Raw genomic sequence first — 19,469 nt, forward strand, 5'->3', positions numbered from 1 at the left:
TGAAAGTTACACAAACATTAACAAAAGCTTTTCTTTTTACATTCCGGTATAATCTCCATCGATGAACTAATCCTATTTATTATTTTATGTCTATAATATAATTAATTTATAATATAAATCAACCACTACTGTCATGGCACTTCTATTTTACACAATTATACATAAGATAAAAACGTAGGTAATTATTATTTTTTATCGTCATTAAAAAGTATCATACAAGAAAATAAAATTATAAAAAACGAAAGTACAGTAGTGTGCTCTTGAATCTATGACGTCATATTTTTTTTTTAATAATTATTTTTAATTAGGAAAGGCAAAGGTATTGCGTACATAAAACTTCTAAATCAATCCTAAAAGCAGTTCCATTACGAAAAACAACTTCACGTAAAAAATTCAATAAATTTGTGGAGAATGATAGATTAAAGATTCTTACATTTTATTATTCTTTCTAGCCTCGTAAATATCGCCCACAGATAATTAAAAAAGTCCGTATATCTATTAATATTTGCACGAATACGACAATCTTATTAAGTCTAATAAAATATCGACGGACGGAACCCTAAATCTACATTTTATTTAGCCTAGATGAATGAATATGAAATGTACATATAGGATTATTGAACTGGCAAGTATGAAAAAAACGTTTTGTTTGTACCTTTGTCCACGTTTTTGATAAAAAAGTTAAGAGGCAGCCTTAGTGCAATAATAGGGAAAAAAAGATAAGAATTAAATATATATATATTTCATTAAAAATTTTTTGAAAGTTTATTAAATTGAAATAGATTATATAATTTGTTTTGAGATTTTATGTTTTATTTGAAGAAGCGAAATGCATGGATGTCGTAAAAAACTGCAAAATACTATTTAAGTCTTAGGAACTTCAAAAATCACTTTTTTGAGCAGTCATTTTTATGCCTTATAAAAACATATTTTTTTTTATATATATGGAACGATGATATGATGTTATAAATAAAAAAAATATTACCTTTTTGAAATTGCTTTTATAGCTCTATAAATTACGTTTAATGAAAGTGCTTTAAATTGATTAATTGTTTACGATTTTTTTTTTATAATTGCATCGAATGCGATGATCGATGTTTCTACGTATCAAGTTTTACTGGTGGTAGGACTTTGTGCAAGCTCGTCTGGGTAGGTACCACCCACTCATCAAATATTCTACCGCAAAACAGCAATACTTGATATTGTTGTGTTCCGGTTTGAAGGGTGAGTGAGCCAGTGTAATCACAGGCACAAGGGACATAAAATCTTAGTTCCCAAGGTAGGTGGCGCATTGGCTATAAGCGATGGTTGACATTTCTTACAATGCCAATGTCTAAGGGCGTTTGGTGACCACTTACCATAAGGTGGCCCATATGCTCGTTTTCCTATTCTATAAAAAATAATAATAATAATAATATTGTGTTGCCATATACTTTTCTGTTACACGGCGATCTTTTCAAAACTTCTTGGGATCTTTGAATTTTATATAACCGACAGTGTATTGATTTATATTGTGACAAAATTTCGACGCGAATACGTTTTGAAATTCAATCATTCATTACTCCTTTATTATTCCTCCTCCCCTCGCCTTGATGCAATAATTAATCGATTAAAAAGTTGGTACTTTTTAATCTGTTTAAATCTATGTTTTTTCTTATAATTTAAAAATGATGTTTTATAAATTACTGATATAAACCAATACATCATTCCGACGCACTTGTCACCGAGCCCTCACGTGGCCCCCACTTCTCACGTCAGTCTCGATGCAGTTGTTTGCCAGTAGACCAAAAAACAATACACAATTAAGAAAACGATCCTTTGGCGATTTAAATTTGGAACGTATTCACTTCGACTCCTTGAAACTTTGCAGTGTTGCCTTTATACAATCAGACCGGTTTTTTTTACGTGTAACTTTAGTTATGACGAAATTTTTAAAATAATTTCAACATCTCTGTAAAAGAAAAAGTAATTACATTATTTAAAATTTTAATTATTAAAGATTTTTAATATTATTTATTGCGTTATAATTTAATATAATTATATGGCATCGTGATATAACAGGCTTATTATATAAAAATGACTTATTTTTTATCATTCGAATAACTGTTCATTTTTCGCTTTAATTTTGGAAGATCAATTTATTGTTTAATTGGTGTTCGTTGTTACATATTACATTATATTCAATCTGGCAACACTTCTTACTTAAGAACTACTTTCGACAATGCGCCAAATGGAGTGTCAACTAGTATTAAATCTAAATATTACGCACAACACGTTATGTCTTGCATCTGCATCGCCGCAGATTCTCGTCTGAAGAAAAAAAAAAGAAAATATTTATTGTAATTTATCATATTATATATTAATGTATGTAAATGTGTATGTGTGTAACTTTGTAATGGAAACGGTGATAGCTACTGAGTTTCTTGCCGGTTCTTCGCGATAGAATCTACATTCCGTTTTACTGGTGGTAGGGCTTTGTGCAAGCTCGTCTGGGTAGGTATCACCCACTCATCAGATATTCTACCGCAAAACAGCAGTACTTGATATTGTTGTGTTCCGGTTTGAAGGGTGAGTGAGCCAGTGTAATTACAGGCACAAGGGACATAAAATCTTAGTTCCCAAGGTTGGTGGCGCATTGGCTATGTAAGCGATGGTTGACATTTCTTACAATGACAATGTCTAAGGGCGTTGGTAACCACTTACCATCAGGTGGCCCACATCCTCGTCCGCCTTCCTATTTTATATAAAAAAAAAATACGAACCGGTGTTCTAAAATCTTAATTGATATGCAAAATATTATAACTGGGATAAATCAGCATAAAGACGTTTTTGCGTTTGTAGTAGTGTAATACACACAGATTAAAAACTGAAATAAACCAGTTTGCGCTAGCAACCACTTGCCTCGAATTCGCATAAGTAGCGTTAGAAGTGTCATTTTGTTTCTTATTATTCTCTTATTAGTTCATAATAAATATATGCAAGAAATGAATACTTTAATGATATTAGCTGAGGAAAAATTTAAGGCGCTCTAGAATAGAGAAATGTTTGTCTACAAGTTATTTAAGAGGAAATGTATTTTCGGAGTAGAGACGACACCTTAGATACAATATAAATAAATAAATAACTACCATATATCCGTAGTTGCAAGAAATTAATTATTAAAAATTAATATCTACAATTAAGTATAAAAATGAAAAAAATATATAAAAAGTGTTCATTCATTTATCTGCTAACGGTGCTCTACTACAAACGCATATACTTACGACCTAAATTTGGTTCTTCAAGTGTAGCGTATGAGATATACATGAATATGTTAACATAGTTACCCGATTATAGAAGTTGAATGTAAGCACTAACTTGATAACGGACCATAACATTAAGATTATTAACGTTTTTAATACAAAGACGCAAAATAATTACAATATACTATGTAAGAATAACTTCAGTTGTAGTTATGTATATATAATGTATTAGTTATTCCAAATTCAAAAAGGCACGGTTTTTTTTTATAGAATCGGAAGGCGGACAAGCATATGGGCCACCTGATGGTAAGTGCTCACCAACGCCCATAGACATTGGCATTGTAAGAAATGTTAACCATCGCTTACATCACCAATGCACCACCAACGTTGAGAACTAAGATGTTATGTCCCTTGTGCCTGTAATTACACTGGCTCACTCGCCCTTCAAACCGGAACACAACAATACCAAGTACTGCTGTTTTGCGATTGAATTGCTGATGAGTGGGTGGTACCTACCCAGACGAGCTTGCACAAAGCTCAACCACCAGTGATGGCGATATAATTAAAAAAAAATAAAAACGAACTTCTATACTTCGGGCTACTAAGAATAGCTCAATGGAAAACTGCAACCAATTAAGTTTTGACGACGCGTGATTCGTGATTCTACAGCAATATGAATAAGCCACTAGACCGAGGCAGGTGTACACTCAGGCTTATACAGCATTATAAATAGCGTACGTGTGTGTGCGCTCTGCTATTTGTATGATGTAAGGCGAAAATTGCGTTTGATGTTTGCGTGTACAGGGTAAGGTGACGTTTAATGAACGTAATGTTATTGCCAAAGTCAAAATGAGTCACGAGAGCAGTTACCTACGGTGTACAGATTGTAGTGCAGTTGTAGCGTAGTGTAGTGTAATACAGTGCAGCGTGAATAGTCAAGGCTTTGTAGTATAACGCTATTGCGACTGCCGGAGGGCAACGAACGAGTATGGCGCGTAGTTTTATGTAAAGTAGTACATTTTAGCGTCATGTAGTTAACTAGTGTAGTTTTTTATTAGTGTGATGTAGTGTAGTGTAGTGTGGTGTACGGTGGTGTACAGTGGTGCGGTGTACTCACAGCGCTATTGCGGCGTGGTGGGGGAGGGCGTGGTGGGCGAGGAGGAGCGCGAGTGCGCCGCCAGCGAGTGCTGCAGCGCGGTCGGCGTCAGCCACTCCCTGGTGGCCATTACACACTCATAGTAGCACCAGCTTACTCATTTGTACACAGCCACTAAGCGGGCGGGCAATAATGCGCAGATGCGGATTTTGCTCTCTTTTATTCATTACAAACAAAAATAAAATATATACAAAATATTGACAAAGGCAATTGGAAGCAATATTTTTTTCATGAGCTTAATTTATGTTTAATAACTTGTGCTCGGTTAGTGAAAACATCGTGAGGCAACCTGCATGTGTCAGATAAAAATCTGCCACACGTGTATCCATCAACCCGCATTGAAGCGGGTTTTGGAATTAACTCCTAATCTTCTCCAAAAGTGAAGGCATCCTTTTCCCAGCAGTGGACAGCAATTGACTGGTATTTTAAGCATCTATAAATACAACTTACTTTGGCAAGCAGCGCTGAAGGAAGGGGACACAGGAGCTGACGTACGCGAGACGGTTCACCCACGCCGGGATGTCTCGGTCGCATAACGCCTGGACATATTTCAATATATAAATTACATTTAAAATTTAAAGTTAATATTTAAAAAACAATACGAAATGCAAATATCAAAACTACAAAAGTATAACCAAATTATCTAAATAATTTAATTGACAAAGAAGTTAAAACGCGGACATATTTATAATATATACATAAATAATAATGTCCTCCAGACCGATTTCGGCCACGGCGGCCAATCTCAAAAGAGATTAGCCAACTGCGCAGGAGATATTATAGTGCACAAGTGTGTGCGCAAACACAGATGTACTCTCTATTCCCTAACTCTCATAATCCGATGGGACGGCAATCCGACACGACCGGAAAGAGTTCAGGCGCAGGACCAACGGCTTTACGTGCTTTCCGAGGCACGGGAGTGAACACACTTCCAACTTTCAGACTCCGGGCTGCTACTGAGAATTTTCTGACAGAAGAACCCAATAACTTTTTATTGGCCCGACCTGGGAATTGAAAGGACGCAAAGACCGTTCCTGCGCATGATCTCTCTCTCCCGTTGTGGGATCGCTGTCCCATCGGATTTTAAAACGATATAGTCAAATTTCATCAAGGAATTACACAGCTATATGAAGAGAAAAAACACTTGCCACTCACCAAACAGAAAGCGGACGTGAAGTGGTTACAATTGTTATTCATTAAATGGTATCTGAAAAGAAATATTAAAATTTATAATTTATTAATAATTCATTCAATAAATAAATCACGGATTCCATTGTACACAATTACCGAACTAGTCTTCATTCTTTTATCAAAATTTTCAAAAATGTCTAGTATCGATAAATATTGTTAAGAGTTCGATTAATTGAACAATGCTGTCATTTTCGTTCGTATGTGAAATCACTGATGACAGAAAGAGAGAAAAAATAATGTTCAGTAACAGTTTAACATCGTTTATAAGTAAGGCCGCACGTTATGTGAAAATAATCGAACGTGCATCGAAACAGTACGAATTCGAGTAAATTAAATCGCTCAAGCGTTTTCATCGCTTCAACGGTAAAACGATATATTCTACTAGTTCAGTATGTGTTCTAATGAATCGCTACAAATACGCCAACACACACACATACCTGTCACCGCGGAATTGTTTGCCTAATTCTGTGACAAGACGTCTGACTTCCTCTTCGCTGAAATCCGTGTATCCTATGTGTACACTTTGCCTTTAATAAAATAAACAATATTTAAAATCAAAATAATTAAAAAATTACAAAATGAATTCTGATACTAATGACAGGATTTCAAAAGAAAAAAATAAGTTCCATATTGAATATAATAAACAGTATTTTATTTCAAATAAATATTGACGTTTATATATAATCTGTGACAAAAAAACAACGTTCCATATTTAAAAAGCAAAGAATATAATTTAAAAAACAATAATGGAGGACCTTACTCTAGCGTCATAGGCATCCCCATAAATCCACCAATGGTTTTGCTGCCTCAATATAAATACCTGAACCGAAATTGTTCCCCGAGCTCTCTCTCGTCCCTCGGCGTGATCTCGAACACGCCCGTGAAAGCGTACGGATGTCCTCCGTACGCCCACTCCGAGCTGTGCACTTGTACACCGCTGTGGAAGACGCCCACTCCCGCGCCCGCGGTGTACCTACACGAAAACGCGTATGTTACACGAAGGCGTACAAACAAACGTAAGATTTTACATTTTGATATTACGATCGAGTAAAATTATACTATAACAGCCCGTGAATGAGCCACTGCTGGGCTCTTCTCCCTTTGTTGAAGAGAAGGTTTGGAGTTTATTCCACCACGCTGCTCCAGTGCGGGTTGGTGGAATACACATGTGGCAGAATTTCAGTGAAATTAGACACATGCAGGTTTCCTCACGATGTTTTCCTTCACCGTTAAGCACGAGATGAATTATAATCACAAATTAAGCACATGAAAATTCAGTGGTGCTTGCCCGGGTTGAACCCACGATCATCGGTTAAGATTCACGCGTTCTTACCACTGGGCCATCTCGGCAAAATTATACATAGATATATAACGAAGTGAAACGAGTGACAAAACGAGTGACAACGAGTGAAATGAAGCAATCTTAGTAGGTATCTATGTCTTAAGTAACTGAAATGAAACTCTATCATATAATAATATTCTAGCCCTTATTCTACCCCGATTTCCGACGGATAGTATAACAATCTTCATAAAACTTTAATACCGTAAAACATATAACTCTGCTTCGACTGTTTAACGACTTTAATCGGTATTACTTTTATCAACATCTTAAAAAATCACCGTCATATTTCAGCCAATTTACTCAAAACTTTATTTAATTATATGAATAAACCTTCCTCAAGAATCTCTTTAATGCTGAACTCAGTCCACACTCCAAAACCAAAACCGTATGAAAATCCGTACAATACGGTTTTGAATAAATCTCGTTCAGACAGACAAACAGAACAACGCGATGCCTTCGTGTTGTTAATAAATAAATTTATCTCTACAAAGTCCTTTGGTCATGGTTCATTCGATTCATCATGACACCCGGAGAACGATTGCCTTTGGAATATCAGAGCCCTGGTTGTCTGTCTATCATCGATTTAAGTCATTTTTAAAAGTCAATGACCCTTAGTCCTAAATTATAGTATCCCTTTTTAACAAATTCAAAGCCATGATGGCAGACACGGACCTTAATGTTTCTTATCGTACAATTATCATTATTAAAAATGTCTGCCTCATGAGCAAATCTTATAAAAAATTTGTTTGCAAGTTCCAGTTAGATATTTCATTCATTTATTCATATTCTTTGGTTTCTCGATTGTGTGACATTGGTGACATAGTACGTCAAAAGTATCAACAATATAAAAATAATGGATGGAAAACTTCTCACCAATTCGTCCAATACATATCGTATACATTGAGAACGACCGGCGCCTGCCCCGGCCTCGGCGGCCTCGGCTCGTTCCTCCTCGGCAACAGCGACATACACGACGGAAACATCGTGCAGATGCCGCACGACTGTCGAAAACAATTATATACTTTATTACTAACATTTTAGAGTACAATTTAGATTACAAATGTTTCGTAAATTGCCACCCTTACGTCATTTCAATACGTCCTAATACACTTATCACATCTAAAATAAAACAAAGCGGTAACAAGAACAGTAGACACATGGCGTTTATAATAATCACTTCTTGCCCAGATACCATACAATAAGGAGCTAGTAGATGATTTGTCTTTCTTAAATATTCAACGGCTGGCACTATTACAACAGTCGTAAGTATAAAGGCGAAAATATGAAGCCCTATTTTATATCAATCAGTACCTTCGAAGGTCGTAAAAGACACCACTATTTTTTTTCGATATTGGACGCTTTTTGAGGAATTAAGATAAAATTTCAAAGCAAAAATTATATTATTGGTATAACATGTAATTAATTTATACAGACAGCTACCACCGTTTTCGATGGTAAAATTTACCGAAAAGAACCGACAAGAAATTAAGTATTTTTTTTAATCATTAAATTACTTAGATTAAATATATTAACTATACACTTTTAAATATTTATTTTTTATATATATAAGGCTTTAAATGTATTACTAAATGTAAAAAGAAAGTGAAACATTTTTATAATAGAGGTTCAACATCATACATTTATAATGGCAACACATACCAAACACATAAAAAAGCGTCAGTTGGTTACGACTTGAGATACACTACAAATATAAAACGATTTACTTTTGAAAGTTTGGATTTAAAAAAATATTATTTCTTATTGATTTTAAATTAAATTAAGCACAGTAGAAAATTTGTACATAACAAGTATAATTTATTATAAGTAAAGCCGAGAGCGAAAGCCAGTTATAAAGAAAGTAAAACCGAATAAGGCAATTAGCAAAAGAATAATTACAGAAATTTTACTAACGCCTATCACAAACTAAGCTTATCTACAACTTTCGCCCTTCGAAACGAAAAAAAAAGTACAATACTAAATCATAAAGAAAATTTACCTAACAATGGCTGCGATGTTTTCCTGAAAGAAACTCGTACTATAAAAAATCTTATTAACAAAAAAATAGAGTTTAAAATTGCATACCGAACGAACATGGCTTATAACACTAATGCCTAATTTACAATTAAAATATATTCCTTCATTTACATGTTCTACGCCGCGATTGTTTCTTTATTTAGTGTGATAACTTTGTTGGTAATATTTTTAGTGAAATACAAAATTGGCAAACATTTACACGATGCTAATTGCATTAACTTTTTATTGAAACTAATATCGGTCAGATGTCGAAATTAAACCATAATATTATGTAGGTACATTATGATGAGAAAGAGAATAAATATGAATTAATCCTCATACTATATATAATATGGATACTGTTATTTGTACTGCAACTGGTGGTAGGGCTTTGTGCAAGCTCGTCTGGGTAGGTACCACCCACTCATCAGATATTCTACCGCAAAACAGGAGTACTTGGTATTGTTGTGTTCCAGTTTGAAGGGAGAGTGAGCCAGCGTAATTAACGGCACAAGGGACATAACATCTTAGTTCCCAAAGTTGGTGGCGCATTGGCGATGTAAGCGATGGTTAACATTTCTTACAATGCCAATGTCTATGGGCGTTGGTGACCACTTACCATCAGGTGACCCATACGCTCGTCCGCCTTCCTAATCTATAAAAAAAAATACTTTAATAAAATTACCAATTTTTAAAAATACAATTTTGCTATCGATGCATACATTGTATGTATCCCAATTCCCAATGTACAAAAGGTTAAGAGTAAGGAATTCTATAAATACTACGTTGCAGATAGCGCAGTCATTTTAGATCAAAATTGTATGCATCGATTCAACAATGTATCCCTATATTAAGGAAAACGTGACTTAAATTATAGCCCTTATTACTATATATATTATATTTATTATCAAGATATGTGATTATATAGTTTTTGTTTTGATTTTGTAGTTTAATTGGTATTAGAAAATACTTCGGAAACATAAATCATACGTATCATCCAACGTGAAATTGATGAAATAAAATTGTAGCCTTGTTGGTTCAATTAAATGTTTTTGAACAATGAATTCAATTAACAAGCCTATACATGATAGTTACAGTAAAAACTAATACATATTCGGAGAAGAAAATACACGGATAAGCGGGCAAAGAAACGCAAGTTTTCAATTTTCCATAAAATGAAGAAATACTCAATAATTTCCTTTTATACAATTTTTGCACAATCCTGTACACAAAACCGACCTTCTAGATATGACTAAAGAAATTCAAAAGAAAATAAGGGGGAAGAGTCAGGTAGGAACGGCAACTTATTAACATAAATAGGCGTATCAATAGATAGCCAAGTTGCCATTACTTTCAAGGAAGTAACCGTGTTAATAATTTATGAAGAAAATCATGATTAATAGCTGATAACGGTATTAAAGTGTCTTGAAAGTAGGTAATTTATTCGAGTGCTGGATTATTAATATTACGTGGCCTAGTTGCTATTTCATAAACCTGCAGTTCCCTGTGTTCAAATCCCAAATTAGGCTAGTAAAAGTTAATGGATTTTATGTCGGCATTTAGAAGTTGGTATTCTCAGTAATTTATTCTTTGCTTGAGCTCTTTCAGATGAACCAAGAAAGAGTTCTAATTGTGCCAGATTTCCATCCCATACGGTTGTGAGAAACAGATTGCCCTCCTATAGAGCTATGAGAGAGAGAGAATAGAAAATATACCTACAAATATAATTGTGAACTATATATGTATGTTCTGCGCAGTTGGCTAATCTCCGTTCAGAACGAACGCCAATCCTGAAATCTGCTAATCATTAATAGTATATTATTTTGGTCAAAAAAGACATAGTTTAATTTCATTCGTTTGGTCTTCCAACTGTACATTTCATTTATCAAAATTGACATATTTATTATTCCTTATCATAATAAACGTGAAGCTGTCGAAATAAATATTCGTTCACAAAATTATTTCTCACAAAACAAAAAATCCCTCTAGGAAATTGCAGCAATTTATAAATATCTTTTTAATCAATAGTAACATTTCCGCGCGAAGCAATTACCTGTTGTGTCAATAGGAATTGATCCAATAACGATGTTATTTTATACAGTACAAGTTCTTTCCAAAGAAAAGAAATTCCTAGAATTGTACTCTTGAAATCCATTTATTTAACAACACAAGAAATTATCTAAGCATAAGTAATTACAGGCATAAGAAACATAACATCTTAATGCCCGAGATTGGTGGCGCGTTGGCAATTGGCGACGGTTAACAGTTTTTACAATGCCATAGTCTATGGGTGTTAGTTCCCACTTACCATCAGATGGCACATATGGTCGTTCGCCTACTTACACTATAAAAAAAAGCGTACATTTTGTTTTATTTAAGATATAACCTATTCTTCGATACAATCAAGTTTAATACCTAATTTCATTAATCAATGTCAATCGTTCGAACGTTATTGAATATTTAACGACCAAACACACACTAACGTTCGCATTTACAACATTAGTAAGAATACTATATGTACATAATAATATATACACCCTATTCCAATCGGAGTAGCAGTAAAGGTAAACAAATCAAAAGGTATACATATCGTCGATTTACAAATTTCATACGATTTTCCAATTGTTTTGCTGTATAACGCACTATAAACTGAATATCATAGATTATTCAAGATCTCGACCAATGATATGATATGATATAATATAATATAATAATATTATCCTGGGACATTTTTCACACACGGCCATCTGATCCCAAATTAAGCTTGTACAAAGTTTGTGCTATGGAAACCAGACAACTGATATACTACACATACTACTTTTCTTTTGTAACTACATACTTATATAGATAAGTATGTATTTACACGTCAGTTGATATCGTTGACCAATTATATCGGTGTCAACGTTATTTATTTGGGTTTACCCCTCTTGTGGTTGATCTATACATATTTTCATCATGCCCAGACCGATTTCAGTCACGAGGGCCATTATCACGGGAGACTAGCCAACTCTACAAGAAATATTACAATACACAAGTGTGTGAGCAAACAAGTTCTCTCACTTTCTTAACCCAATGGGACAGTAAGTCGACACGATCGGCAGTTCCAGCGGATTTCCGCACTGTTTCAGATACAACAGTATAAGCTTTGTCTGCTTCTAAACTGAGCTGTTACGGAATGATGATATCGATTCACAAAACCAATATTTTTTATTGGCCCGACCCTAGGTTTGAACTTCACAATTAGAAACAGAATAACATATGGAATGGAAGATGGAATAATACGAATTATCAATGCGTTATTTGTATGTTTACATTATCATCTATATAGTTTATAGTAAAAAAAAGCCGAGATGGCCCTGTGGTAAGAACGCGTGAATCTTAACCGATGATCGTGGGTTCAAACCCGGGCAAGCACCACTGAATTTTCATGTGCTTAATTTGTGATTATAATTCATCTCGTGCTTTACGGTGAAGGAAAACATCGTGAGGAAACCTGCATGTGTCTAATTTCACTGAAATTCTGCCACATGTGAATTCTACCAACCCGCATTGGAGCAGCGTGGTGGAATAAGCTCCAAACCTTCTCATCAAAAAGAGGAGAGGAGGCCTTTAGCCCAGCAGTGGGACATTCACAGGCTGTTACGGTTGCTATATAGTTTAGTAACGAAACCTAAAAGACCCGAGAGCACACGTCTACTATCAAAAACCGTTGACATCAATATCTAAATTCATCATCATCATGTTCAGATATACAGAGTATCTCTAATACCTAAAGAGTCTAAAACATGTTGGAACACATAATATAATGCCCTTCTGACCGATTTGGGTAATGGCAGCCATTTTAAAGAAGCTGCGCTGGATATAATGCACAAAGACAGGTGTACTCTCAGATCTGTCTATTTTCTCAATCTCATTATCCTTGACACGACAGGGAAGTGTTCGATGTAGAACCAAGGGCTTTTTACTCCTCTCCGACTCTCATGAGTGAATTGTTCACGAAAAAGGATTTGAACCCATGACTTTAGGATCTGCGGTCCTACAATCCAGCCAATAGGCTGAGACATTCAAAGAAATACCTAAAACCTCTCATTAGCCGAAGATATATTTCGATTAGTATATAATTCCACGGTGACATCCTAATAAAGAGACTAAGCCTTTCCCTACGATATTACAGACATTTGTCTGAACCCAAACACTATAAGCGAGTAAAACTAATGTTAGGTATAATGATAAAATTTGGTGTATCCTAAAACGCAATAATTTTTTATGGTTCATAACGAAGCACATTAACGTAATGAAATCTGCCAAGTTATAAATCTAATTACCTCTAGCTAATAAAAATTTACTTAAGCATTATCGGGTTTATTTATTGCACTTCCTAGTTAGAAATATAATAATGATTGTTTTGTAATAGCTGAAACGTCCTTTTCGGTCGACGTTAATTAGGTTTTAGTGTTGATTTTATTTATAATTTAAAAAAAATTAATAATTTAAAAATATATGATCGCTCCGCAATATAATCAAGTTATTCATAAGCTAACACGCAGAGGCACACGCACACGATCACACAGACAAACACCCACACATATATATATTTATTAATTTCAATTAATTGTCTTTCATCTTCTAGTTTTTTTTTAAAGTTGCGTAATATTTGTTTTCATTCAAAGGGTATATTAAACATACATAATAAAAATCGAGAACTAGCGGTCTTTTTCTATAATTTTTTCTAAGTTATTGTTTATATTATAAACATAAGAATCATAAGATCCGTCCAGCAGTTCAAGCGTATTTTTGTAACAAATATTCAAACAGACAAACCGCCGCATAAAAAATATATGTTATTCAAAGGCGACGAACAACCCGATTTTTAAAATTAATATGAAAAAGTGTTAATTAAATGGCAGATAAAGAAAATTCTCACACAACTGAGATGAACCTTTACAAAAGCATATTCACTCTTCGATATCATTGTTTGATGTCAACAACTTACTTTTACGTTTTACTGGTGGTAGGGCTTTGTGCAAGCTCGTCTGGGTAGGTAACACCCACTCATCAGATATTCTACCGCAAAACAACAATACTTGATATTGTTGTGTTCCGGTTTGAAGGGTGAGTGAGCCAGTGTAATTACAGGCACAAGGGACATAAAATCTTAGTTCCCAAGGTTGGCGGCGCATTGGCTATGTAAGCGATGGTTGACATTTTTACAATGCCAATGTCTAAGGGTGTTTGGTGACCACTTACCATCAGGTGGCCCATATGCTCGTCCGCCTTCCTATTCTATAAAAAAAAGTCAAAAAAAAAAAAATCGAAAAAGAAAAAAATCAAACTGTTATGGTACTTCCCTATCTTTATTCCATAGAAAAAACCACAATTGACAACTTGATGAAGAACTGAATTTAAAAAAAAAAACTTCTTACAACGGCCGTGCGAAATGGCACGTGTTTAAATCGTAGTTCGTGCTACAGTACTTGAAGGTAAATCCTTGACCTGAAGGATATTGTAATTTCTATAGAGGCGAAACATTGAATTTAATAATAGACTAATTTATGAATAATTTAGTATAAGATGTAATTATATAGATCCATTTTTCCAATACGTCGATACAATAGAGATACACTAATTAATTCAGACATAAAAAACTGATGCAGAAGAGGCGGGCTCATCCTTATTTCCCTATATCCCATCAAGTATATCAGTATATGAAGAAACAATTACATGGAGATACATACTTAACTCCTGTACCGTCTTATACGCAGGCGGAAACTAATTTCATATAATCCTGTGAAATGACGATACAAAAATACTTGTTTAAAGACTATTCCAATAAAGTATAATTATTATTTTGGTATTAATTGTAATTATTAACAAACCATGCTTGTTTCATTAAAGTGTAAGATTGTGTATCATATACCATTAATAGTAATAACATTAAATACAGATAATAAATTATTTTTATTCCTTAAGGAAGTTTAAAAAAAATCATAGTTTAGATGAATTTAAAATATTTGAGCGATATTTTCGTACTAATATATACAAAAAAAAAACGTTTCTAATCTGACAGAAAGTAAAATCTTAAATATGTTTTACCGGATATAATATTATTACTGTGAAGTGATTAGTGACCGAAAACGTGAAAAAACATATATAATCTGAGCAAATAGTATATTTTAGACACTGATTGGCCAGCCGGACGTAGTCTACACGCACGCATATTGTCGTTAATATTTATTTGTATTAACCAATACAAATAGCCTAAGCTAACCGGGAAACAGTACTTTTTATTTATTATAATACTAGTTATCACTTTTTTACTTTATCGTACACCACAAAGAGAAAAATAAAATAAAAAACATGAATACAGCCTGAATAAAAGTTGCATACATACATAATGACGAGCCGTTTGGCGTGGTTGGTAGATACTTGCCTTTTCACGCCGAAGGTTGTGGGTTCGATTCCCACCCAGGACAGACATTTGTGTGCATGAACATGTCTGTTTGTCCTGAGTCTGGGTGTAATTTTCTATATAAGTATGTATTTACAAAAGAAAAGTAGTATATGTAGTATATATTCCATAGCACAAGCTTTGTACAAGCTTAATTTGGGACGGCCGTGTGTAAAAAATGTCCCAGGATATATAAAAAAAAAAATACAATTTTCGCGACCTTATATCGCGATCGCTTCCAGACAACCAAATCACTCGTGGTTTTGTCCACGTTTTAGGTAAAAAACAGTCGCATGTCCTTTCATATTTCATCAAAATCGTTTCAGTGGTATAGCAGTGAAAGCGTAACAGACAGACAGAGTTACTATCACATTTATAATATTAATATAGATTTTGATGAGACTAATAAATACTTTCCAAAGAAACACGAACGAATAAATTAAATTAAATTATTCTACACTTTTTGTGTCAAAAATTGGTTAACTCTTTTACTAACTTAGCTTCCATTATATATTATATCCATATATATGACTGCCTCGTTGGTCTAGTGGTTTGATGTAAGGCCGCAGACCCGGAGGTCCGGGGTTCAATTCCCAGGTCGCGCCAATAAAAATTTATTGAGTTTTTCTGTCAGAAAATTTTCAGTAGCAGCCCGTAGTTTGGAAGTGTGTTCACTCCCGTGCCTCGGAAAGCAAGCAAATCCGTCAGTCCTGCGCCTGAACTCTTTCCGGTCGTGTCGGGTTGCCGTCCCATCGGGTTATGAGAGTTAGGGAATAGAGAGTACATCTGTGTTTGCGCACACACTTGTGCACTATAATATCTCCTGCCTAGTTGGCTAATCTCTCTTGAGATTGGCCGCCGTGGTCGAAATCGATCTGGAAGACATTATTATTATCATATATATTATACATTCAACCAGTTCCAGATGTAGATTCCAACTGGACGAACCTGTATGAAGCTCAGCAGTTACTCACTTTACTAATGCACGTATCGCATGACATAAATGCAATTACATATTTACATTAAAAAAATAAACGGATTATAAGGATGTCGGCTTTGCCTGAGGAACCCTAAAGAACCAATTATGAATAGGTCAGTTGTATGTCAAGTTTTCCTTATCGATTTCATATCATGCATATGTCATGACTAGGATTTTAAAGCCAATTTATGATATCGAAGGTATTTATCGAGCTAAATGTCTCCCAAAGTTCTTAACCTATCCGTAACAGCCTGTGAATGTCCCATTGCTGGGCTAAAGGCCTCCTCTCTCTTTTTGAGGAGAAGATTTGGAGCTTATTCCACCACGCTGCTCCAGTACGGGTTGGTGGAAAACACATGTGGCAGAATTTCAGTGAAATTATACACATGCAGGTTTCCTCACTATGTTTTCCCTCACCGTAAAGCACAAGATGAATTATAATCACAATTCAGTGGTGCTTGCCCGGGTTTGAACCCACGATCATCGATGAAGATTTACGCGTTCTTTCCACTGGGCCATTTAACCTATGGAACACTTTTATTTCACTAATTCCCAAAGGTCATGATCTAACCAGCTCTTCATACTTATATATATATATATATAATATAATATAATGTTATGTTATGTTTGTTAATACAAATTCGAAACCCTTAATCTAGAGATTAGATTCAAGGACTTTACCTATCTTATTCTTGTGTTATTTTGAAAATCACTATCATACATAAATAATTAAGGTAAAGAAAAAAAAAGTAAAAATATTTTAATTTATTTGAAATTAGTTCAAAAATTCTCATGAAAAACGAATAACCGATAAGCTTTCAAGATAAGAACAGGCAACCACGTTGCAATTAAAAAAGAACTATTCTATTTTTAAACATTCAATTCACTTTTAGTTCTGTAAAGACGGTAGCCAGCCTTCACATTCGAATAAAGCAATGTTTATTTATTAAAAGGAATAATAAATTTAAACGCACGCGATCGCCGTTTGCCGATTACAGGAATACAGAAATAATTGCAAAATCTTTTTTTTTTATATTAGCTAGGAGCCGTAAAAGAATTAAGACGTATTATATATGAAATTCGCAAACTGTACAACTTATAAGTCCACATTTCTGACAACAAAACAGACGTGTGTCGTTTTAACGATTTTTTTTCTGTTATTTTTTTTAACGTAGAATATTAACTATTAAAAGTTTATTATATGAAATATAATTATTTATTATAATTATAACTTTTTTTTAAAGTAAAATGTAATGTGAGTTTTGTTTCCTAGTTTATCAAACTACAGATAGAATAATAATAATAATAAAACAAAAAACTAGTTGTCAAAGTCCTGAGCTCAATCAGCCAATTGATTAATTTCAATATATTTTTACATAAATAACTATATTTTACACATGTGATACCTGTTTCGGAAGTCTGGTTATATATATTTTCTTTTTCATTGTATAACACTTAACTATGCTACTGCTAACACAGATTAAATAAGCTTTTTAAAAAAAACAACTGCACCAAAATAGACTGACACAAAACTTTATAAATAAAGGATGTTGTTAAACAAACGGAAATGTCGGACAAGAACTGAACTATCCTCTTCACACTAATGGACATAGATAAGATTGTATATTTATGGTGGTGTCAATCATTAAGCATTGTATTATCTGGATTTTTAATCTTTTTTAATCTACAAAAAGGCTCTTTTTATCAAACATGTTAATAATCTGTCCAGTCACCCATTTGTTTACTCAATCCAATATAGAGATTATATTCATTGTTTGCTTTGTGATACTGGTTGAAGGATATCAGCTTTCATTGCTTTGTATTATATGTATCAATTGTATTAAATACTGTATCTACGAATTACTTGTGCACAAAAAAGTATTATCTACACAATAAAAAAAAAACGAATAAAAATGTTGTAATAAAGAGACATGTGTAAAAAAAATTGCCGTGCACATGAAATAAAAAATGTGCTATCTACGGTAAAATGTTACAAGTCTTACTAAGTTCGGAAAATCGTGGGAATCCTCCTGCAAGATAGTAGGGGAGCTTAGAAGGGGGTCCCGGTCATCGCCAGGCCGGTCCGGAGGCCCCCGGTCTGAACGATTACGGCAGGCCTCGCATCTCTTCATTTCTATACATACTTCTCAACTTCGGACTGTGAATAAGTCCACCAGCTTTATAAACTAAATGTGGTATAATTTTGTTTATCCATAATTTTATAATCATTTTCTTGTTTCAAATAATTATAATATATTATATTATATATTCATCCAATTTGGTTAGTATATGTATAACAAGTTTAAAGTTTTCTATATACATCATTGTCGAAATTTAAATACAAAACAATATTAAAATTAAATCAACTTTATAGATAAGTTCCACTTTACCCTCAGTGATATAAAGTTGATTAATAACATAATTTAATGGAAAAAAAAAACATTTGTTCTAATAACCATGGCTCATAAAACTATTTTTATTATTAATACTTCAATAAAGTACTATAGAATTACTTAATTATCACTATCTATTGAGAATGCTTCTTCTAGAAGTGTCTTAGGTTACAACTGATATAAACTTAAAATTATATAAGGAAATATATAGATATTAAACTAACACTACTGTAGAAGTGAAATGAGTAATTATCTACGTCTATTATATTATGATGTGGTTACTAAAACGATTAAGATTTTAACTATTTTCTAAAATATCAGGCATGAAGAAACTTCGATTGTATGCAAATTAAATAACTGACCTGTAGCCGAATTAACATCGGTCTATCAATAACAATGCTACGAGCTTTAGCTGTTATAGCTAAACCGATAAAAAATTATGTTACTTACGAAAATACGTAGCACTCTGCGTAGTGTAGCTGTTTTCCATAGAATTTATACTGATTCAAATAAAGAGCTCCATCATTGGAATTACAATGGACAATTCTCTAATTATTTACTCAATTTATGTTTAACGAAATACGTGAAATATGTAATTTTTAAAATGAACACAATGTGCTTACTTTCTTACTGACAAAACTGACATTTTTTATTGCAACGCCACAGAGTGTAATCCGTCATTTTAAACAAAATGACATTTGAAAA

The 19,469-nt window shown here is 33.7% G+C and overlaps 1 protein-coding gene across 4 annotated transcripts; it reads right to left on the bottom strand.

The window, feature by feature from the left end:
• Positions 1-294: 294 nt before the first annotated feature.
• On the bottom strand, positions 295-19,419 carry LOC126778564 (deubiquitinase DESI2). 4 transcript variants are annotated; one of them, XM_050502233.1, is made up of 9 exons: positions 19,215-19,419; positions 18,375-18,529; positions 7,805-7,932; positions 6,410-6,562; positions 6,027-6,116; positions 5,554-5,605; positions 4,849-4,937; positions 4,360-4,457; positions 295-2,310 (listed from the first exon to the last, which is right to left on the bottom strand). In XM_050502233.1, exons 2-8 carry the CDS (start codon positions 18,501-18,503, stop codon positions 4,364-4,366), a joined length of 735 nt encoding a protein of 244 aa, XP_050358190.1. In that variant the 5' UTR covers positions 18,504-18,529; positions 19,215-19,419; the 3' UTR covers positions 295-2,310; positions 4,360-4,363. The 4 variants fall into 4 exon arrangements, with proteins under 4 accessions (XP_050358190.1, XP_050358192.1, XP_050358191.1 ...); XM_050502235.1 differs by lacking the exon at positions 18,375-18,529; XM_050502234.1 differs by lacking the exons at positions 18,375-18,529; positions 19,215-19,419 and adding an exon at positions 17,778-18,335.
• Between the last annotated feature and the right edge of the window lie 50 nt (positions 19,420-19,469).

The sequence above is a fragment of the Nymphalis io genome, chromosome 26, assembly GCF_905147045.1.
Source record: "Nymphalis io chromosome 26, ilAglIoxx1.1, whole genome shotgun sequence".
In the NCBI taxonomy this organism is placed as follows: domain Eukaryota; kingdom Metazoa; phylum Arthropoda; class Insecta; order Lepidoptera; family Nymphalidae; genus Nymphalis; species Nymphalis io.